The sequence below is a fragment of the Centrocercus urophasianus genome, unplaced genomic scaffold (assembly GCF_019232065.1).
Source record: "Centrocercus urophasianus isolate 14NV4802_14NV808 unplaced genomic scaffold, USGS_Curo_1.0 seq_15, whole genome shotgun sequence".
In the NCBI taxonomy this organism is placed as follows: Eukaryota; Metazoa; Chordata; class Aves; order Galliformes; family Phasianidae; genus Centrocercus; species Centrocercus urophasianus.
This window is the reverse complement of record NW_024884697.1, coordinates 32,600,282-32,624,614: the sequence shown is the minus strand read 5'-3', so window position 1 is coordinate 32,624,614 and position 24,333 is coordinate 32,600,282. Positions and strand designations below refer to the sequence as shown.

Genomic DNA, 24,333 nt, shown 5'->3' with positions numbered 1-24,333 from the left:
TGAATTGAAATTTTAGTTGTGGGCTATGGCATTTCATTCAGTGAATACTATGAAAGCTGTGAAAGTGGGAAAAACAATGTGCTGTTAAGTATCGTTTATGGAGCAGACATTGTAAGCAGTGCTAACCACTATAAGCAGGGCAAATAAGCCTGCTTCGGCCTCATTCTGTTAAAGCAATGGTAGAAAACTTCACCTGTACCCTCAGATCAGATGCTATGGTTAAGTAGTCTTGTACTGGGCTGTTCTCTACCAAGAGTATTTAAATCAGCCTTCATTGTCTCATAGATGAATCTGTTTCTCTTGTGGTCTCCTTTTCCTTAAAACCCTACCTAAAATCAATCTTCTAATTGCTCAGGTAAACCACGTTCGTACCAGGGACTTTGACTGCTGTCTGGTTGTGCCCCTGATCGCAGAATCTGGCAATAAGCTGGAACTGGTCATCAGCAGAAACCCACTGGCATCTCAGAAAGGAAGCTCAGACCAACAGCCTTCAGTGAGCGGGGAGTGGAGCAAGCAGAATAATGCCTTTCTTCAACAGACCGAGCATGGTAACATGAATACAGAGACACGGGATCCCACAAACACTTTATAGCAGAAAATCATTTTAGTGGGACATTTGGTAATGAAAGACAATTATGGTGCTAAATCCCTTTAGGATTTCTCTGAGGGTAAGCTCAGATACAACATAGCACTAAAAAGCACAGGAGGTCAGTCTGTCCGTCTCAAGGCTTATATTAATTCACGATCACTTTTTTAGAAGTTTAATTCTTTGTTAAATCATTCCATTCTAAACAATCTACCATTAGCAACGGAACGTCAGGGCCTTTCCCCCCCCATACAGGAAACTGGGGAGATGTTTATACATGGTATAAACGAAACAGTCCTTTCCCTTTAGCAGCAGCAGCTGTGTGAGGGGAAAAGGGCAGTTAACTCCTAACAGCGGTGTCCAGGTTACATGATTTTTAAAAGCATTTGATCAGGAAGTCAGTGTCAGCTGGCTGAGGAAGAATGCTGTGCTGCAGCCCGTGCTCTCGTTAGCTGCCCAGCATTGTCATTCTGGGGACCTGCGTCCTGCTGGCAAGCAGGGGACACTCTGTAGACAAAGCACGGGTTAGATGTTTGAACAGAATGCTTGTAGGAAGCTGCGGCATGTGGTGAACACTGCTCCCCAACAACTGGGATAAATTTTATTAGATCATATGTTATTATTCCCTATGCAATGACATATTTAATGGCAGGTCTTGCAGCCTGCAAGGCTTTTTAAGTAGAGACTTTTTTAGCGGGATTAAAAACCTCTGAAGGAGGATTACTGACGAGTAAAACTGAAATGTTCAGACAAATTAGAAAGGTTTTAAAAGAAAATTGATTTTTTAAAACAATAGCAGTGGAAGATTGATACAAAAGTTCTTTAATGATCCATAAACCTATCAACTTCTACTGTTCTACATGAGCTTTTTAAGCCAAACGATTTCTTGGGGGGACCAGCGTCCCATTTAAAATGCTTTGTTCTCAGCCTTCTTTATGATAAACATCCCCCTACAACACGTTTTTAGACTTTAAAACTGTAAATATATTTTACAAACATCACAGATTCCCTCCACTCCCCTCAAGCAATAAAATACTGCCAGTTGCTTTATATGCCCACCAGCAGCTGCTTTGGTTTATTCCAGTATTCAAGTTGTTATTGGTAATTATTGTTCTTGGTGAATATAAAGATACTGGGTTTGTACATTTGTAGAGTCACCACATCCAAGCAATCACCCTACGGAACTGTTTCTGGTCATTTTAAACTGTTATCTGTATCCCTATTGCTGTTTCCAATCCATGAACGAGCTCACCTGCCCCCCGCACACAACTGTCTCATTTATATTGCAGCACTGCCACAAAAGGTCAGAGGAACATTCAATGCTGAGTCATGTAAAAAAAAAAAAAGTCCATAAGTCACTTAAATACGTATTTTTATTTGTAACAAATAAGTATTAAACTGTAAAGTATTTTTGTACAAATTTAATACTTTAATAGCATGATATTTATCGTCTATGTATGTTTTTTTGAAATTCAAACTGTTGCAAATATTTGTATGGAAAAAAACTGTATAAATTGAAATAAACTGTGATTTAAGGGCGTTAAAAAAGGTAGTATTGGTCTGCTTTGTTCTTTCCTGATGTGAGAAGAAAATATCAAGAGTAATAAGCAAACCCTCCAAATTTTAGTAAAGTCTGTCTGAAGTGTGAGTAAATGTTCAGCTCATTTAATCACAGCCATGACAGTTGCTCAAGTCATGCAGTACAACAAAAAGGAAGTGGCGACGTTATTTGGGTTCTGACTTGGAATGTTACTTCCAAGAACGTTAGCAGGTGGGAAGCAACAGCAGCAAGTTCTGCATTGCTTTCAAGTACCGAGTGGGAAAAAGTAGCTGTGTCACTGATTGCATTTTCTGTTTCTCATTTTAACAAGATTAAAATTCGTAAACCATCAAAGCTTAATGCCCATAGTTCTGCCACATTAGAGAAATGTGAATTCCTGTTTGCAAACTTATTATTTGGCTGAAAAGCAAATTGCAGCTTTTGGCACAGCCATAGATTCTAATCAGTACTGCAGCTTTAGGAGATACAGATAAAACCGATAGCTGTGCCTGGAGTGCTCAAACAAAAGAATGCCCGTGTATTATTCAGGTGAACCTCTGGATCCTGAGAGCTCCTTCTTTAGGAAAATAAAAGACTGTAATGATTTTTGAGGACTGACACCAAGGAATCTTCTACTAAACACTGAAAATATAAAAGGCTCGCTTTAAAATGCATTTTTCCGAAGAGAAAATGCAGTTACAGGAAGGTTTTTGAAAGTCATCTGCATACCCAGCTTCTCCTTTCCAGAAACCTTAAACAAAACAGATGTACTCATGAAGAGGACAGTTAATTGTAGGTCAGCTTTTGAAAAGCTTCCTGGGAGTTACTTGCTCCAAAGTTAGGCTCCTGAGTCTGGCAGTCCCAAGTGGGGAGTCTTTTCCTAATGGCTGTCAAAGGAAAAAACACATCATCAGAGTTTGAACCAGAACTAAAATACAGTAACCAAAAACAGCTTCAAAAAAACGAAAGGTCTGCACCCATGACAGCTCCCAGAAATTAGATACAGGAAGATTAAAAAAAACTGATAAGCGTGTATTTTGCCCATTAAAATATTTGACAATTTGAAATGTGCCTACTTCACTGATGGCACTGTATATAAATGTATCGCAGCAGGTCAGCTCCTAACAGCTGACTTCTGTGCAGGAAGGATAAAGCTCCCCAAAAGATCGTTGCAGTCAGCAACACGATCCATAAGCTGGCTGCTATTAGATGATAACTTCTTTCTCCTCACTAGCCACATATTACTCTGCCCATGTTGGAAATTATAAATAGCAGAACCATCGTAACAGTATCCAGGCTAATTGCAGCGGTGAAAGACAACACAAGAGTTTGTTTTAAGCTTTCCAATATTTGAACTTCAAATACATTCAAAAGTAAGGAGATACTTACATCCTCTGAATCCTCTGCGTGGCTTTGTTGTCTCTTACATGGACTTATCTGCTGCGAATTACCCACGTGCTCCTTATTGAGATCTGCTGAGCTCTTTAGCTGAATCCTGTCAGTTCCAGGTTCAGGTGGATCAGGAACATCTCGAATTAAAGAAACAGGCTGGGTCCCAGGCTCTTGACCTGGCCAGCTCGTTTTCAGAGGAGAGGGTGTTTGTGTCAGGCAGTTGTTTGTATTTGCAATTGCCTCTCTCAAAAACCTCTGTAAGCGAGTTTTTCTGGGAAAGTTATTGTTAGTGACTGCTTTCCTGAGGTGCATCTCTTCAGCAATAACGTAGACACGGCAGCGTCCTCTGGTCACAGCTGTGTACACGTGCTGCCAGTGCTGACGGCCTGGATTGCCAACCACATAGACAACTGTTTTCTCCTCAGAACCCTGAAATGCATTTAAGAATGCCTTAGCAAATGAACATCTCCATCAAGGAATAAAAAAATAAAAAGGATAGCTTCCAACAACGGGGAACTTGGAGATACTTATCCTGCATCCAAAGAATTTGAGTTGCTTTGAGACTTTCAAGTGAAAATTAAGTGCCTTGCCACGAAGAAAAGCATGAGAAAGTTTTACCACCTGATAGCTTTGTTTTGCTTTGTCTTTTTTTTTTTTTACCTGAAATGTGTGAATAGTTCTGGCCCATGCATGTTTTATATGACAGAGCTTCTTCAGAGCCTTATAGTTCACAGTGTACGTGGAGCCGTATGTGCTGCTGATGGTCAGTAAGCGCTGCTTATTAATTTCTACATCCTAAAGAAATAGCATAACAACACTCAGTGGTAAGCCTGTATTATCAGTTTGATCACAGAACCATAAAATCATAGAATGGCCTGGGTTGAAAAGGACCACAATGATCATCCAGTTTCAACAGTTGCTGTGTGCAAGGTCACCAACCAGCAGACCAGGCTGCCCAGAGCCACATCCAGCCTGGCCTTGAATGCCTCCAGGGATGGGGCATCCACAGCCTCCTTGGGCAATCTGTTCCCAGTGATTGACCACCCTGAGTGAAAAACTTCCTCCTAATATCTAACCTAACCCCCCCCCCCCGTCTCAGTTTAAAACCATTCCCTCTTGTCCTATCACTATCCACCCTCATAAACAGTCATTCTCCCTCCTGTTTATACACTCCCTTCAAATATTGAAAGGCCACAATGAGGTCTCCCTGGAGCCTTCTCTTCTCCAAGCTAAACAAGCCCAGTTCCCTCAACCTTTCTTCACAGGAGAGTTGCTCCAGCCCTCTGATCATCTTGATTAACTTGTGTACCTGTGTGTGTGTCTGTAGTCTGTATTTCTCCAAAACTAAGGTAGCTGCAATGTCAACCAAATGAAACAGTTTCAGAAGACACTAAGCCCAAGAGATCACTATCTTCCACTGACCACATTCAAGGAAAATGCTTGCACTGTACAGGGCCTACCCTGAGTCCTGTTAAGTGCAAAAGAAAAAATCCTATATATGAAGTTTTAATACCCAGAAAACTAAGATTATCCCAGGACAGCATGAAACGTTACCAGTAAGCCCTCTTAACCATTTGCTACCAGAAATGGAGACAAGCTTGCTTTCTTCCACCAATCCTGCACAGTCCTTGCTTCCTATGCACAAACACTGATGCTTCCAGTGCCCCTTTTGCTGAGTCAACTCAACTCACAATCCAGGAGAAAAATACATGGGCTTTGTGTTGGTATGTTTATTTGGCAGCTTAGTTTTCTGCTGGGAACTCAAGCAGCAACATTAGCCTTATTCTTTACCTAAGACTGTTTCTACCTACATCAAGAAGACTGCATTTCATTTACAATGCATTCACAATGTATATTTATAGAATTTAGAACAAAAAAATGAACTCGCAGTGCTGAACAAAAGAAACCAACTGAAAAACATTTTACAAAAATGACAGAGATACTTCTGCAATTCCATTGCAAGTTTGCCTCTTTCTCGTAAGAAGGTAGCATTTCACAACAGTTTATCAGGACCATCAGGTATCTATTATAGACTGAACTTTTCAAGTAAAAATTGCACTGCTCTGGGGACTCAAAAAGGAGTGGATCGGATACCATTATTTATTTGCACACATTCCTGCAGCAACAATTTACATGTGTTATGAAAAATATATCTCCATTGCACAGTCGTTTGCCCTCCTCAGTAGTCTCTGTACTGAGGGTGGTTTCTCCATTTCTGTATTTCTGGTGGTCAGGATCCTGTCCAATACCAGGGTCTGGTAAGAGATCCTTGAGGTACGTATTTCTCATGCAGGAAATCTTGTCATCAACTTGAAATAAAAGTCGTCTTTTATGATCTCTGGGTCAGAGAAAGAAAAAGTGAGACATATTTACTACATATGCATTTATCATCAGTCAGTATTTCTACTCCTTCTCCTCTCTGTACCTGAGTCAGAATACAGATCTGACTTACACTCAAAACAGTGAACACAACTCACATCTAAAAGGCGTTTCTCAAACTTCTTTCAAGCAAACAAACAAACAAACACCAAAATGCTGCTCCCAAATCAATACATTTCAGTATTGATCTAGAAATAACACAACATGAAGAATAATTAACGTTTTTCTTCAGAGTTGTTTTTATGTCAATTTTATCTACTTAATCACTCACTCAAAACCTTGGAAGTCACTGACAATTTAAACAACAGGCAAACAATTTATCCTCTCCCTTTTCAAAGTCCAGGACGAAAATTAAAAGACCTATCAAAGAAATATAACGACCTCTACCATAAATAATCAGGTCTAGAGACAAACAAAAATGTTTAAAATGCTTCAGAATTTTCTTTCAGGTTGTGGCCTGTTGTGACACAAAAACAAAGTGAGATGAAAACTGCCAAGCAGTGGCTTACCTGGTTAAATGGTTCGAATAGTGTTGGCAGCAAAGTTCATTTATTAGATCACAATCTTGCCTACCATGCAAAACAAGAACACGGAAAAATCATGATGTACTTAAAGGACAGGAAACACACAGCAATTACATGCAACACCACGTTAACGTTATAATTAAAAAGCAATGGAGAAAGTCCATCTCAGCTGTGATCTTCCACCATCAACTGAAAACAATCACTGATTCAGAGTCTAAAGATAAAATAGTAACAGTACAGTTTCTTCCAAATAAAAAAAGTGATGTCTTTTAATGCATACCTAGATTAGCGTGATTCACTGTTCAGATGAAACTGAAGAAAAACTAAAGCCAGGTAAAATATTTTTGGTGGTGGGTGTATTATAGCTAGCCAGGAGATTTGCTCATTTTATATATTTGCCATTTAGAGACCTGGAATTTTAACTTTTAAACACAGATTAAGTACTTAAAAATATATTACAGAAGAATCATTAATAATAGTCTCCTACTTGAATGCAGACTGGAGAGATACAACTGATTCCAGAGTTATTCGATGTTGGCAACAGGTGAACTAGCTGAAATGCTCAAATCAGTTTATTTGCACACTGGCAACCTGCAAATAGTATTTTTAATTGCTGAGAAAAGGTACTTCATTAATTCAATTCAATACTTCATTAAAACAAAAGAACACTGCCTCGTTGCCAGCATCACAGCCAGGGTCTCATAGGATCCACTGCAAAACGTCACTGCTTGTGTCTGTCCTTGTGACAAACATAAAAGCAAAAAGTGTGGTGTAAAACAATGTGAAGCTTGTAGGAAAATCTAGCAGATCTCCATGAAGAGACTGGGGGCAAGAAGCTTAAGAAAAGACACAGGTCTGTTTTTCTAACACTTTCTATGACATTACCACCAGTCTTTCCAGCTCAACACATTCAGCTATTTTTAGATTGTGGCTGCTAGCAAGGATTTTTCAGTGTTTGCCTATGTGCCCATTTACCTTCTGAAAGCAAGGAACTGTGACTGCGTGGCATCCTGCAATCCTGGTCCTTCTTTAAGCAAAGCCTTTATGGCAGCTTGCAAGTCTGATTTAGAAGACATAAAAGATAAAGATGAAGAACAAACAGTTTAAGAAAAACATAATTCAGTATGAAATTGCCTTTGCTCATTTCTTGTTTCAGCCTCATTTCTACTTGTTTGAATGCACAATGTTTAAATTGTATTTACATACACTCACACACACACATATCTTCTCAAAAAGCATCATGCAGTTATCCCAAAAATGGGAGACAGGAGTGACACAACAGATAAAATCTTATTCTTCTAGAAAGTAGTTGCATACATGGTATTTCATGCAAAATCATGTTTTTATACAGTGCATAAGAGAGGTGTGGATAGAACATCTTAAAACCAGGGCACTATAGATTTCAGTTTCACAGAAGAAATGTATGTTTAGTACTCTGTTAGCTGAGGAAGTGACTAAAGCAAGATGAGGTGTTTTTGGTTTTTTTTCCCCACTATTTTTTTTTTTCCAAATCGCAAACTGAAGATTTTTTATGTGTATCAAGTGGAAGGCCTTCATGCCACTTACCCAATAAGGGTCAGTGTGGAAGCTGCATTACACCCAATTTGAAACCCAACTGGTGAACTGGAGCTCTACAGCAGATCCTTTGCACCCATGAGTTTTGCTGTGTGCACTTACAGAAGGCAAACTTCAAAGTATGAATCTAGCCTTTACACCATACACAAAGCTAAACAAGACTAAAATCTCCCCAAAACGTTCATTCCAGCCTAACAGCCAGTGTTTTACCAAAGGGAAAGTCAAGATCACAACCAAAATGTACACACGTACTATCAGAACCCCCACCAGAAGGCAAAGCAATAAAAATGAATTTCTTCTCAGGGCTTGGCATTGCCAGCTCTTTATTCCAACCAGAAAATTTCAGCACTTCATCAAATTCAGGAAGCTTCCGGAGAGAGATTCTGGACAGCAGAAAGGAGGGAAAATAGAAAAGAAATATTATTTCCAGTTGAAGTATTCCTCTGGCCTGAAGTTCATCATTTATAAATTTTAGCCCACATGCCATACAATACATAGGGATGTGGAATAAATCCTAATGCATGCAGCACATATGGATATAGATACTAATTTTCAGTGAGAAACTGCAACAGAAACAGTGCTACAGATTCTTTAGGCACTTGAGTGCAGTTAAAGGACCAGCTCTACTACAAGAAAGCTTACATCCACAAGGAAATCCTACCTTGTTGCATTATCTACAATGAGTTGGGATTCAGCTCTGTGATTAGTTCGCAGTTCCACAGAAAAGCCTCTTGATTTTAAACTATTAAAGATATCAGCTAGCATGTTGCCAGGGTCAATGCTTGGTAGCTGCCTAGTATCACCTAAACAGAATGTGAGTTAGTATTTGTGAGGAGTATCAATAGAACATCTACAGAACCACCAAACAAGCAAAAATAAACAGGAAAAAAACCTATGGTATTGGAAAGAAACAACCAGAGAAGCACTCAAAGACTCAGCCCTCAACATAGTGTGACACTTTGGAATCCAAGTGTCCACAGTTCACATGAAATGAATCCAAGAACCTCATGCCTGGGGAATCAGACTGTGGTGTAATTTAAACCTTACATTTTCCCCATTCAGCAATGCCAAAGGAGCACGTTTGATTATGACCATGATCACATCTTGTCCAGACACATTTTGAAAGTTACCTATTTAAAAATGACCACCAAAAAAAGCACTGTAAGAAAGAAGAAAATTGTCATTTTATACTTGTTTTCCTTCTGAATCAAAACAAATTGATGCTAGTGTTAAGGACCCTATGGAACTTGTCTCCTAACATCTGATTCCTACTATCTTCTTTCAATTCTTTCAATTCTTTACAACTCTTGCACCCTGCTGCAAGGTGTGATAAGCCACCACATAGAAGTCACAATACTTTCAGAATCAGACAAAAGACTGCTAAACAGATAACAGAGACACCGATCCTTTCGTACTGACAGTTGAGTTGGAAAACTGTTGGGGTCTGATTGTTCTAACTCGACTTCATGCACGAGCAGAAATAGCCAAGGAGAGAACAGTGTAACCTTCTGGGCTTTTAAAGAGTCAGCAAGATTAGTTTCAGCTCTGATAGTTCTACTGTATTTTGTACGTTATTAAATTATATTAAATATTGTCTATTCCTAATTGTTTAGTTTTTCCACTTACCTAGAATAATAAGTTTGGCAAGCTGAGCATGCTCACATAACAGCTTTAAAACTAAGCTAAGAATGTGTACAGACACCAAGCTTCCTTCATCCACAATCAGAACTGTCACAGTAGAAAACTTCCATGGCACTTCTTTTTCAGTCTGCCTCCATGATTTAAAACTATAGATGATCTAGAAACAAATTGAAATAAATCATGCTCTGGCACTAATCAGCTGTGAACTGTCTTATAAAGATAGCCATAGTGTGGTATATTCTAATCTTGTATTTAGAGCTATTGCCTTCAGTTCTGAAATGAACTTTTTGGTACCTGTCGTGAGCTTGGACAACAGAGACTTAAATTTATTAACAAACAGTTGGCTTTCTAAAAAATAAAAATAAAGTTTTACGGTACATATCTGTAAGTAAGAAAACGGTGTAAATGAAATTCATCTCATCATCCAACCCCAGGCTGCTCATCTCCTCACATATGTGCAGGTATTAATAGGATTGCTTGCAATTGGGAAACAGCTTTGCCAGCTAAGGAGGTATTTCTGTTCTTACATCTGAAACAGACTATAAAACTGTATGATAAAACAAGGAGCTAAAAAGACCAGATACCCTAGAAAGGCACATATTTGATACATGTAAAAGAGAAAAAAGTTACAGCAAACAATGTATTCCAAATGCCTCATTTATGGTTTCCCAAAATGTTACACTGATATTCAGATGCTGGCCAGCTGTACCTAAACATCATCACTAATAGCTAAAAACTCTTAAGGAAACTTCAGTAAAAAGCTTTCTTCCAAAACAAGAATCAACAGTGTCTATAGGTCTGTTGTGACGTTGTTAAAAAAGAGGAAAAGATCCTCACCTGATGCAGAGTGTATGCAGGAAGCTTGGTTTTCTCACTCAAAAGGCTTGCTGCCCTCCCTGTGGGTGCAGTAAACAGAACATTCAAGGGATTTTTTGAGCAAGTGTCCTCTGACTCCCAACGACGATCAAAAGTATCCCACTCCTCAGACACATCCAGGTCTTCTTCAAAGTCCTTAGAAGCAGCTTCCACTTCTTTTTCTATCTGCTTTAAGTGCCGAAAAAGGCTGCTAACAATTGTACTCTTCCCACAGCCTCCTTTCCCACTTATGATTGTGACAGGATTAGAACAAATCTTTTCTATAGCGATCACCTGATCTAGGTCTACCTCTGCTTTACTTTGGGTACCAGATGTAGATGCCGCTTCCCTTTCAGGGAACTGATTTTCACAGTGATGATTGTCTGGATTATCTTCCTTCAGATGTTCCACTTCATGAGCCTGGATACCCTTCGTTTTGCTGTCTACAACTTCTCTTGACATCTCAGAAGCGTTAAGTATTTTTCTCACATCAACATCTAGTTGCCAGGAGCATTTTGACAGAAGATCACCTATACACATCGCAATGTCTTTTTCAGATTTGTAAAGATGAGGCAGAAACACCAGTGTCTTCTCCCTAATCACTATATTCTCATCTTTCAGAAATTCCAGAGATTGCCAAGCACCCTCAATGGACATATCTTCCGATACAAAACGAGTTAATTCATCCTGATCCTCGTAAGTGTGTCCCATTTCTCTGCAGTGTTTCTTGAGTTTATTATACAGAATCAAAGCATTCTTCTGCAAGTCAGGAATCTTCCAGAGGAGGTGTTCACACTGACGGAAGGCATCCCACGTTGCCTCACAGTAAGAAAGATTCAGTTCCCTGTAAGTAATCTTCTCCCCCAAAAGAATCAAAGCAAACATTTATTTCAGATATATTACTTTCACTCTTGCTGATTACCATTCCTCTGAGTATACGCAACTTGCAAAACAATCAAAGTGGGCATCAGTAAAACCTCTTGGTGGAAAGGATGTGACACACTGAAATAGACTGGATAGGTAGCTGAGTCTCTGAAACTGGAGGTTTCTAGAGACAAGTCAGAACAGATGTGAGCAAAAGCTTGTGGGGCTGAAGCAGAGATTAACAAGTCACATTTCTTAACTACTCAGCTTTAGTTCACATCTAAAGTAGATGTGCACTAAGGCAAGGCGCAGCGGCAAAGTAGCACAGCAAGTGCAGTTGGTGCCAGTGAAGGACACCAAGAATGTAAGAGGTGACCACAAGTCCCATAATATTAAAAAGAAGAGTACCACAAACCAGATGATCTCTTAAAGTGTAACTTATCTACCTTTGCTATGAAAGCATGCTCTTGTTCTATGCATTAAGAACAGAAAAACTCCACTTGCTGGTATAAACTTGGAAAGCAGATTTGTGAATTTTAAATTGTTCTTAAAGTTCTCACTTTCGGCCTGACTTAATTTTCTATTTCCTATTGGAAGGACTAAGCAAAACATTGCAACATAATAGATTTTTAAATCTTTTCAGATTGATTAACCACAGAACAACTGGAAAAAAAAAACTGCTCAAACTGAGCACAGTAAATCATGCAGTTCAAAATGAACTAAGCTTAGCTCCCAGAAATGCCCAGCTAATAAACTGAACATCATCAAAAGGATACTGTGTTCTAAAGAAGATGTAATGTAGCAAACACCGCATTTTTTACCCTTCTTAACATTACTTACCCTGCTGAATCCAAGCTTCCATGGCTCGTTTTTTAATATTTCATCCAACTTTGTTAGTATCTCATCTTCAAAATGTACCGTCTCACCATCCGTATCATCATTTTCAGTCCTTCTTTGCCAGCACACCGTATCCAAAAGAGAGCAAAAATGGCGCGGCAGAAGAGTAGGCAAGAATTCCAGTATCATAGGGTAAGTCAGGGCTACCAACACTGCCTTCCCTGCAACTGTAGGCACCATAAACCATAAATTTGAAGCAATATCCAAAAATATTTGCAAAGATAGATTAAAGTGACTCTGGCTTTTATCCTTCTGCCTCCCATATATCCAAAGCATCTCTAATTTCTTGCAGTTTCTCACTCTTCGTAAGCCCTTTCAAATTCTTTTTTAAGTCTGTTCTCTCTGAACTGCTTTTGGAAAAAAAGTGAACAGATAAAAACTACAGCTCAATGTACTCGTTTGGAAAATGCGCATCATACATTTGGTTTAAACTACACGCTCAATGGCATCTTGTAGAAAGTCCTTTCAGACCTCATTGGGCAATTTTCATACACGTGTACAGAAGAATGTTTAAAATCCAGAACAAGAAAACAGGCTTCTAAGTTTGTAATATCAGATCAGCACAGAAACTTAGGAAAGCCAGTGGGGAAAGGCAGTGGGGAACAGTTTTCTCAATGACCCCAAACTTAAGTAATCACTTCACGGCTTGAAGAATGAACTACAATAGTAGCAACATGACCTATGGAGTGGGGCAGTAGTTGTTTCTGTTGCCCAAATATAGAGAAAAAATAAAGTTTAATTAGTAACAAACTAATTTAAGTCGGATATTAGGGAAAAATCTGCCAACTGCAAAAACAGAGAACAGCATACTTATGCTCACTGCGCAATCTTTTTCACAAGTAAGTACCAACATATTAAACAATCAGAAGTGATCCATATATCCCATGACAACTCATGTAGAGTTCTAGATCAGAGCTCTATGATCAGAAATCAGACCAGAGCTCCTATCAGTACACAGGCCAATATCTTCAAAGTCATGGAAAGATGTGAAGTCTGTAAGCAGTACTAAGAATTTGTCTATCATCACAAAAACAGAATAAAAAGTCCACAGAATTGTGAAAATTTTCCTCACGTACATGATTTGGAGGAAAGTCAGCTCAGATCTAACAGAAGCTATGAACTCTCTTATCTCACACGACCTGACTTCCAGAACTGTAACCTCCAACCTGTAGTCCAGTAACCAAGTAAGTAGTGGAAGATCTCATTTATAGTCTGGTCCCACACACCGAATGCCTGTTAGTGGTTTGCATATTTTATGTGTGCAGATAGAACACTGAAGTTGAATCACAGTATCAGAAGGAACAGAATAGATGCTTGCTTCAGAAGCACACAACTGACTCAGTCACTAACACTCATACACTCACAACATCATCATTCCCACCAGGATCCTCAGTACGCCTGAAATGTCTCCATGTGGAGACACTCCAGTGTTTCCCCACTTTGCTCCCCAGCCTGCTGATGGGAGGAGTTCAAATTCACCCATTAGCTCATAAAACTCAAAATATCACATGATATACCTACCTGATTTCCAAACGTAGTATAAGATATCAAAATCCTTAGTGTCTCCTTGTTTCTTCCCTGTCGATAAGTGCGCAACTTGGAAATGTTTTAGTTTTTCTTCAAGATTTTCAAAACTTAGTGTAGATTTTGCAGGTAGCCAGGCAAAAAACAACTTCTTAAAATACTCAGGAACTCCACATTCCTTGAGAAAAAGTGAGAAGACTTCTCGGTTGTTGTCTTCTATATTGGTTCGAAGAAAATAGGATGGATATCCCTGAACGAAATACTTTGACCCCCCTTTTTTAACTTTAACATTAACTGTCCACCAGGGGCCAACTAATGGAAAACGTCCAACTACTTCATATTCCTTTTTGGAGCTCTCTTGTATAATAGCTGAAACATCAAGAAGAAAAATAAATGCACTGTTACTGCTAGCCGTAAAAAATAAAAGTTTACTTTAGTTGGGAGAGTTTTGGTTATTATTGAACATCTTGGCTTGGAAGGGACCTCAAAGAACATCTACTTCCAACCCCCTGCTGCAGGCAGGGTTGCCACCCACTAAATCAGACACTAGATCAAGCTGTCCAGGAAGATTATTTTTATCTTTTGTACAGTAAATTACAGCAATAAAAGGAAAGAAACACAAGTTTTCATGAAAATCCTAATGTCAGTCTTGTCGGTAGTATTTAAAAATGAAATTACAACCAACCTGAGAAACAAGAACTAAAACGGCTTCTCTAAGTGTGAGAACTACAAAATTAAGTGCAAGAATATTTTTCTAATCAGTTAAAGATGTTAACATATAGTTTAACATCTAGCTTATACCATATATACCAAGACAGTTTGAAATTCTGGACAAGCTTTGTCACAAAGCACCGTAGAGCAACAGGACTGGAGGGAATGGCCTCAAGCTGTGCCAGGGGAGATTCAGGTTGGACGTTAGGAAATACTTCTTCTCTGATAGAGTAGCCAGGTGCCGAATGGGCAGCTCAAGGAAAATGGTGGAGTCACCGACCCTGGAAGTGTTGGAGAAACTTTCAGACGTTGTACTGAGGGACATGGTTTAGTGAGAAATACTGGTGGTAGATGGCTATGGGACGGGGTGATCTTGGAGGTCTTTTCCAACCTTGGTGATCCTATGGTTCTACATACCACAATGCCTGCATGCTCTTTTCATGTATTTGCATGCCAAATACTTCCTGCATGTGAGCCAACCAAAACGCATGCAAGCACCAGCTTAAAACAACCGTGGCATTCTTCACCACTCGCTGCGCTCCTCTCTCCACCCTCACTCCCTCAGCAGGAACTCTTCCTCGTTCAGCCACAGCATCAGAACTCGACTCCAAGACAACATTTCCATTTATTTCCCCTCCCTGCTGCTCAGAAGAATTTAGCAACGTTTCAAACAGTATAGGCATAAGTGTCTAATGGGAAGGAGTTGCTCTGACGTCCACCTGTAGGAGGAGCAGACCTTAGGCCAACTATGGTTAGTCATGCTGGGGGGGCTCTGGGCGTGCCATGGCGCGCAGGTGTCCCCGCTCACTGCAGGGCGGTCGATGGCCTTTAAGGGTCCCTTCCGACTCAAACGATCCTATATCACTCCTCCACGTCATTACGGTAATTAATTAATTGGCCGTTATGTGCAGCACAGGCCCACACGAGTGCAAAAGGCACTGTGCCTCCTTACGAAATCAGAAACCGGGGAAGGACAGTGAGCCCGGACGGGCTACCTTTCCAGGTGATAGCTAGCAGTCACCACAAAGCCCGGCCCAAGCAGCACGGCTGCCCGCTCAGGCTCCGCGCCGCCGCCATGCCGGAGCAGGGCCTGCCGTTCCATCGCCCAGAGCTCCGTGCCGGCAGCCCGGCGCTCCCGCTCTCCCTCCCGCTTCCCCTCACCGGCTCGGCGCGGGGGCAGGGCGGCCGCCAGCTCCCTCCCGGAAGCCTCCAGCAGCGCGGCCTCCGCCAAGTGCGGCTCCTCCTCGACCTCTTCGTCCTCCTCGTCCTCCGAGCCCTCGGCCGCCCGCCGCGGAGGCAGCAGCACCCCCCACAGCTCCGCAGGCGCCCCGCGCCCCGTGCCTGCCATGTCGCGCCGCGGAAAGGAACGGGGCGGGGACGGCGGGCAGTGCGGGGTGCGCGGCCCCGCTCCCCTCCCTGCGGCGGTGGAACTCGCGGAACCGCCGGGTCTTCACCTGAGATCTCCACCGTATCCGATACATTTCACCTCGCTGCACCCCTCCCCCACGCAGGATAATGTTTTGCATAACCGATGTGCGAGTTTTTCATGAGATCCTCGCTTAAAGCCACCTGCACGTCCCTGTGGTGCAGCCCGGGATACATGGCGGCTCCAGGTTTCGCTTTCACTTTTAACGCAGATCTTTGTGTTTCCTGAAACTTCGCCGAAGAGCAGCTCGTTGCACGTCGTGGAGGAAAATCCCGAGCCATAACACGTTCACCATCGATCTAACAGGACCACAGAATCACAGGGACCTCAAGACACTATCGAATCCAACCCACTGCTAAAGCATGGTCCCTACCACAGGTCACACAGGTCCTATATACCGGCAGAAAATCCCCCTATTCCCTGCTGGAAGCAGCTGGTGTATGATGTTCTAAGCAAACTACCACTACTTACTAGTTAATATGTTTATCTGTGCTAGGTTATTATGTAGCACACCTTCTTTAACAGCAGCCCCATCCTTTCACTACTGCCTGCTCACCTCATCCAGTGAATAGGTGTTTTCATCAGAGTTACACTGAGTTTGCTTAAAACAGTGGTTTGGAACCAGCACAACCAGCCAACAAGCTCCTTGCTTTCTTCCTCTGTAGAAAACGGAGGAGCCTCCAGCTCCATCACACGCTGTCCCTCTGTGGTTCTCTGCCTCTTCCCCATTTCTGGAAACACTGCCTATGTTACTGTGCCAAGTACTGTCTAAGAAAAGAAAGAGATCTGTAAACAAGACTCCAGATTTTGAAAACCAGCAAGTTGTCTTGAAATAGTCCTTTCTGATTTCTGTCCAAGTCAACTTTAAACAATAGTGTTCTTTATCCAGCCTAAATTCACAGGTAATGAAATTACTCCATTATTTGGCAGGCTGAGAAAAAGTGACCTATGTGGTCAGGACAGTCACATTCAAGTTCCTTTAAACAATTCTAAGCATTAGCTCAGGGAAGTGCTTAGCAGTGTTATACAGTGATACATTGGTGGTTTAAAATACTTCTTTCCTGTGGAAAAAACAATCAGCTCTATGTTTGTGAAAGTGAAACTGCATGTCTGAGTGCCCTGACTAATGGAAATACCATTACCCAGCTTTGGATATGTCAGCCTTGATTTTTGAAACTGTAACTATTTGCTGCTTAGGTGAAATGAGATCAGTTTTGCTGAAGCGCTCAGAATCAAAGGATCTTTTGGAAAATTTGGGACAAAATAATTTTGTTCATGGTGAAGCCAAGCTAAGGTCCACATCTGTTTGGTTCTCATTCCTCCCCTTACTCAATACTGCTGCCTGTGCAGTAAGAGACAGAAACTAGAGTAAATTCTTTATGTTATGAACTCAATGGTACAAGAAGGATTTCACTCCAGAAAGTCCTATTGCAAGACTGAAAAATATAAAAATCAGGGAGCAGTTGTATAGATGTAGACATTTACATCTATGTGCATTTGGCAATAAAAACTAGGTGAGTGTAAGACCAGGAAATTCAGTCAAAAATTACTCTGTTGTGAAGGTTTTGAATCATTTGAAAAAATGATTTGAAAAATATTTGAAATCTTAGATCAGCTTTGGGTCTGGCTATCCCTCCATTATGTCTCACTTTAAATTCTACTCCAAAAGCCAAGAATATATAGTAAAAGGAAAGCACGCTTTGACAGCCCTATGAATTTACCTCCTAATGCACTGTAATATCACTGCCATGATAATTCATGACTCTCAGAGCATAATCTGACATGACACTAAAGAGGTTATTACTCTTCCCTCCATGGGGAAAGATATATTTATAAATTTGAATTCAATATTGCTGCGTTCAGCAGGAAAAAATCCAAAGCCCCAAGTCTTGAGCTGGTCTCCGTCACCAAAGCAGCCACAATGAACAAGGAGAGACCATTGTGCTGCCCCTTCCTACTTCATGTCCTGACATACAGTAGCAAGTTTTCCCTTAATCAAAAGAATGCACATATAAACCCTCATCCTTTAAATAGATACACGAAATTCCACTCTGAAAATGATTTTCAGAACATTCTGGTAGGTGACATTCATAGTATTTATATAGAATCTTAGAACAGCTATTAGTTGGAGGGTAGTCATAGGCAGGGTTGCCAGTTGCTGGATCAGACTGCCCAGTGACCTTTGAATGCCTCCAGAGATGGGGCATCCTTTAACCTCTCTGTGCAATGGAACCTCTCTGTTCCAGTGTGTCACCACCCTCTGAATAAAAATTTTATTCCTGACATCTAACCTTAATCTCTCCTCATTTAGTTTGGAGCCAGACCCCATGTCCTATCACTATCAGACTGTGTAAAAAGTCAATCCACCCCACCTTACCTCTTGATAATAATTCCAAAAGGCATAGTCTTCCCTTGGACTCTGTATTTTGTTTGCCAGTCTAACTTGGAAACCCTCTAAGCAATCTGAGACATGATTAGGCACCTAATTACAGGCAAATGAGTTGAGCCCTGGTACTTGATACAGCGTGAGTTAAATCACTCACCAGAAGCCACTGACTATGTTGACTAATAGTCTGTGGAAGTCTTTCTGCCACTCTGAGTTAGGATTCTAAGGTTCTATTTAGCTGATGGAGTGCGTAGTGAATGTTTTTGTTAATGCCAGTGTCTGGAATCACGTGAGAAGGTTTCCTAAGTGTTTACCATCCAGAAGCATCTGCAAGACTTCACATGAAAGAATGTGGTGTGTGAAAGTAGGAGGGAGGAGGAGCAGAGAGAGGTTTGAACTTTCATTCCTCATGGGATGGAAGGGTTTCATTTTTTCCCTCTATTTTGTCAGAATGCCATAGAGGAAATATCCCTACATCAATATTTTTGAGGAAGGGCAATTACAGACAGCAGAGCAGCTGCCTTTTGAGATGCTGATTCAAGTGCTCGATCAACACTGAGTCATTCATGCTTTTAGTAATGAGCTCCCTGGAAGACAACAGGAATCCCAGAAGTTGTCAGCTACTATTATAATGATCTAACTGTAGGTGGATTTTGGGACACAGGGCTCCCTTAAACAGATGCCAACATACAGGAGCTTCTGGTGGATGGTAGCTTGTGGGAAGTGGCTCTTAGCTTTCTGCAGATACATTGAAGTTGCTAATTAACAGTGTTTCTCATGTGAATTCTCTTCACATCTGCCACAGACATTGTTCTTTTTCACAGACAAGGAAATTCAGAAGATATCAAAAAAGTCCGCAAATGAGCTATATTTGTCTCACGGGCTGTGTTATGAATTGAGGTAGCAGGGCTTGAGTCATATGTAACATCAGGGGAAAAAATAGGACTGTTAAAAGAATTTTGTATTACAGCATGCTTAATTATCATACAGAAAAGAGGCTTTCAGAAAACTTGAGGACTGTAGGACAGGTCTTGTTGCCCAGGGCAGATACAGTGTTTTGACTTGAAAATATGCCAGCATAAGCCATACCATTAGTAATAGTATTCAACTTTGCTTGGAAAACTTGCCTGGCATGACAGAGCTTTAGGAAGCAAAACAAGTTCTTTACATTTAATTCAATGTGCAGGGATAGGACCACTGCCTATTAAAGGCTTCAGAAAAATCTAAAAATGAAAACAATCTTCTCATTTTCCAGAACACAGATAAAGCCTTGATGCCACGTGCAGAGCAAATGCTTTGAAATAGATACCTTAAAATCCTACTTTGAAAGATCTATTCCTAAAAAGTAGAGGAGAAGCAAACATGGTTAGTAATGTCATAAAGTCTACAGTCCATTTAGTCCTCCATTTAATGCTCCATAAAGAAATCCCTTTTTAAAAGTTCAGCAATTACTATTTTTGTGCTTTGGCTTCTTTTCATAACTTTGTGCTGTCTCTCAGCATCTCCTCAGGGGGACATGAGGTTTAAAATAAAAGCCAGAATCACCATATCAAATAAAAAAGAAGAGAGGTCTCTTTCCTCTTTCTCCCTAAGGCCACAAAATGTTGGCCACTCCTGGCACATCTGTACAGAAAGAAGGCCTCTTCACAGAATCACAGAACAGCCTGGGTTGGAAGGGACCCCAAGAACCATGAATCTCCAGCCCAGCCACCACAGGCAGGGCCACCAACCTCCCCATTTAATAGTAGACCAGGCTGCCCAGGGGCCCATCAACCTGGCCTTGAACACCTCCAGGGGCATCCACAGCCTCTCTGGGCAGCCTGTGCCAGCACCTCACCACTGTCATAGTAAAGAACTTCCTTCTGACAACCAACCTGAATCTTTCCTCCTTCAACTTGAAACCATTTCCCCTTGTCCTGCCATCATCTACCCTGTAACGTATGTGCACTCTGTTGCAGAGCATTAAAAGCTGGTATTGTTTTCTTTTTTTTCCGTCTGACAGGAGAAAAAGAGCCCCCTTAACAGACAAGAAAAAATTTCTGGATAGAATGGTTGTTACTACAGACATAAAAAAGTCTATTTTTGTAATTAAATGTATCTCTACAAAGACTTTTGCTTGAATATACTCCATTCATTCAGCAGACTCCTTGCCATGCTTACAGGTTTGCATCTCTCATGAGAGAGTTCTGAAACTGTTATACAGTTCTCCAGGAACAGATAAAACCTCCTTTACAGCATTTTGTTGTGGATAATACTTTGCAGCGCTGTTTCTCAAACAGCTGTATCTTGGTAGCTTATTAAAAAAATCCACATTATTCCAGTGTGTTCCATTAATGAAAAAGCTGAAGAAAAACAGAAGGAAAAGGAGAAAGCAAAAAAAAAAAAAAAAAAAAAAAAAAATCACTGAAAATGAAAGAACAGCCTTCCTATGGAATTCCTGAAATCCCCCAGTGCTGCTTGTAATGAAAGTTGGTGATAATGACCATGGGATAATGTTTTGTTCAGCTTTTTTTCTTGAGGGTCCTGTCACAATGAATGGTTTGGAGGAGAAATGGTTTGTGAACTGCAGAAACCTGGGTTGTTGGTTTTTTTTTTGCAGGAGAATCTAAGACTGTTCATTCATGCTTGTAGCATACAGAGCTATGTTGTTCTGTAATGGTATGATCATCTCTACACTTCTAGTGAATAAAACAGCAAAGACCTAGTTAATCAAATCAAATCAAAATATATTTTTAAAAAAGAGAGGCCTCTTTTGATTAAATCATACAGAAGGATGTAAATAAAAAATGTAAATATAAAAAATAGTAAATATTTTTTTCAGCACTTACATACTTGTTCATTTTTGCTTTCTGAGACTATTTGTCTGAACAGTGAAAAATGAAAGGAGGGCATGTTTCCTTCAGGATTTCACTAATGATTTTGTATATTCAGCCCTAAAAGGTAATTTTTTGCTATTTTCCTAAGCAGAAGAGACACCCTCGTGCCAGCACGATGGCTGTGTGACTGGTGGGATGTCCTACTGGGCTCTGTTTACATCATGTGCAAGTTAATCAGCATTAGAATAGCAGCTGAAGCAGAGATGTGCCATCACCCACGCTACTCAGCTGTGTGCACTCTGGCATGTTTAGCTCTGTACAAACAAGCACCGTTCCAGAAGATGCCCAGATCCTGCATGTGTTCCCCTCCCTTCTCACAGTTTATCTTCAGGACCAGATGTTATCTTCTCTAGTTTAGAGGTAACCACTAGAGCTTCCCAAGACAAGCCGTTTACCTACAAACAGTTCTGCTTTCCAGCTGTATGCCACCAAAGACCTCTGCTCACATCAACTAAATAAAGCCTTGCCTGATACTGAGATCTGGAAAATATTTGTAGCCACTTTCCCACTGTTTAATTTTAAACTGGAACTTTTCTTGAAGGAGGACTAAATAAAAATGAGTAAGGACTTTCATAGTCTGAGGCTGAGCCAGTTTCCACAGGCTCCTTTGAGAGCTTTCCCAATTATTTTCCTTCAGCTGGGCTCCTGAGTTTAGCTATTAATCTTCCTTCATAAGTAAATCACTATTGTGCACTAACCCTTCATGTTACTGCTCCTCTAACTTTTGTGTACTTTCCTGGTAAAGAATTTCATGCAGTATTCTTCAGGTGGTCTTACAAGCAGAATGACCAGATGGAAATGTTAGGATTACAGCTAAATACTGCTTAAATGCAAGTGTTCATCTCTTGTAGAAACAAAATTAATGAACACAAAAATTATCTTCTCACTAACTTTCCTTCTTCTGATTTCCTCCAACAGCCATTCCCAATAGGTATTCCTATTGGAAAAGCATGGGTACCAAGGTGGATTTGCAGAGAAGGAAAGGGGCAGGAGCAGAGGAGGGACACTAAGAGTCCAGCATTACAGGAAAGAAGTTCACAGTTTTCTCACTCATCTTGCAACTGCTTTTATTTTTGCGTAAATAATTACAGACTACAACCCTTTTGTTGTTGTGTAAGGCATTCTGATATGAAGGTTCTGTGAATGAAAGACGAGACAAGTGGTAAAGATCTTGTTGATAGATGTTGTCAAGCAGCAATGAAAACAGTGTTCAGGAGAACTAAAAATCCATTGGGAGAGAATGAAAATAATCACTTTTCTTTGTGACAAGCTTTCATCATTTAAAAAAAAACACAAACAAATAAAACCAACCAACCAACCAAAATGACTAAACACCCGGAGAATGGAAGTAGTTCTGGCAAGAGTGATATAGCTACTCTGAACTTAATAAAATGTTCAAATGCTCATATAATACTCTGCTGGGTCATGCTTCCAGTATGCATCAGAAGATACTCCTGGAAAATGAACATACGGCAGACAGATTTCTCAACCCCCTTTTTATTTTAAAATAAGAGAGAGAGAAATAATAAAGAATAAAGCTCCCTTTGGGGTCTTCACATAGAGTGAAAATTAAGTTTTCCAGACCAAAATGTCAGAGTCATTATGAACTGGCAGAAATGCACTAAGTGTTTTGGGATTGATATAGAGCTGCAGCTAATATCCTTTTCCTTTGGAAATGTATTTGGTCTTTAGTGATTACTGCAGGCCAGGACTTTGTCATATGTGAGAAATGACATAATAAGATGAAAACTTAAAATATATTTCACTCTTGACTGAATGTAACAATTTCTTCCCGACCCTGACTCTGGAACCTGTTTTCTCTACTAACACAATTGTGCCCCTTTTGTAGACACACAGGAATGTGAACAGGTAGTGAGTTGCAGTTTTCTTGCAGAGCTGTTTCCCAATTTTTGTTTGCTGTAGTTCTGCAATGAAGTTTCCATTTATTTTGAAGCATAAAATGTAACCTGACATATAGCAAAGAGACTATGATGAAACAGAAGACTGAGTCTGCTGTGAAGCTCTACTGTATGCATCTGAGCTAAGATTTCTCTCATAAATGATGGAAGTTTTGCACTGGTGGTTGCATCATGCAGGAATCTCCTTCCAGCAGCTCCAGTGGTGCTGTGCCCCAACAGCATGCAGAACTGGAGCGATGGAGCCAACACAGGCAAACCTTACCTGAACTGCAAGCCCAAGAATATTTGGAGATAGCATATTAGGAAGTATGGGGGAAGATGCAAACAGTCAAAAGAAAAAGAGAGGAAAGAAGTATACAATACATTGATATGCTTCTTGTGTCACAATTCTGCATCTTGGTAAGACACACATTCGTCCAGTTGCATGAAGGTAATTTGGAAAAAAGTTGGAGCAAAGAATTCAGGCTGCATGCAGGCAGGCCAGGTGTTACCACTGCCCATTTATTTCTCCTGCTCTGCCAGTATCCATCCAGGTGAATCAAGAACACTCCTCTACTCCTGTGCAAAGCAGAAGAGATCTGTTTAGCAAGCTTCATCAGCAGTTTAAGCTAAATTGCCTGGTTTTGTAATGACACAGATGAAGTGCAGTCACACTAATCATGATGAGGAGAGCAGACAGAATAGTTTGGAGGTGAAACCTTCCTAAATGCTCTCACCTTAGAAAGACTGCCTGATTTGGGTCTAAGCTCAGAACATTTTGCCTGTCTTCTGGGTAGTCATAAGAGGTAGGGGAGAAACTCAATTCATTTGAAACAAATCTGAGAAAATCAATTTAAATGTATTTATTGACCATGCCATATTTCTAACTTCTGTTATGCAAGCTTTATTTTCTCTCATTCTGACATCAGAGATCTGAACTATCTCCAGAAGATGAAATACCATCTTAAGGTAAATCACACAGCTTCTTATTAATACTTCTCTATCACTGCATTGAAATCAGTGCTAAGCAATCCAGCAAGAGAAGGAAATCATGAGTCATTATTAAATTTATGAGAAGCTGGTTCATAAATCCTATATAATCACTTTTTCTGAGCTGACCTGGGAAAATCCTTTAAAGCTGCTTCATTCTATTTGGCATCTACAGTAGCTCAGTGTGATAGAAAAGATTTACCTTTCCCTAGATAACTTCCCAGAGCCCTTGGTTTTCAGCTGACAGTGAGGAAAGAGCTCACAGCTGT

At 40.5% G+C, this 24,333-nt stretch overlaps 2 protein-coding genes across 2 annotated transcripts in view; one reads left to right on the top strand and one right to left on the bottom strand.

Moving 5' to 3' along the window:
• Positions 1-2,088, top strand: part of GRIP1 (glutamate receptor interacting protein 1) — a 105,420-nt gene extending 103,332 nt beyond the window's left edge. Inside the window, exon 23 of the mRNA XM_042815873.1 lies at positions 356-2,088. Coding sequence (XP_042671807.1) covers positions 356-592 — 237 coding nt within the window. The 3' untranslated portion in view covers positions 593-2,088. The remainder of the gene's footprint in view (positions 1-355) is intronic.
• HELB (DNA helicase B) lies at positions 1,942-15,836 on the bottom strand. The gene is made up of 13 exons (XM_042815696.1): positions 15,650-15,836; positions 13,775-14,146; positions 12,197-12,420; positions 10,475-11,347; positions 9,623-9,794; positions 8,658-8,799; positions 8,249-8,379; positions 7,397-7,481; positions 6,407-6,466; positions 5,652-5,856; positions 4,179-4,313; positions 3,516-3,947; positions 1,942-3,013 (listed from the first exon to the last, which is right to left on the bottom strand). The coding sequence occupies exons 1-13, from the start codon at positions 15,834-15,836 to the stop codon at positions 2,924-2,926; spliced, it is 3,108 nt and encodes a 1,035-aa protein (XP_042671630.1). The 3' UTR covers positions 1,942-2,923.
• Between the last annotated feature and the right edge of the window lie 8,497 nt (positions 15,837-24,333).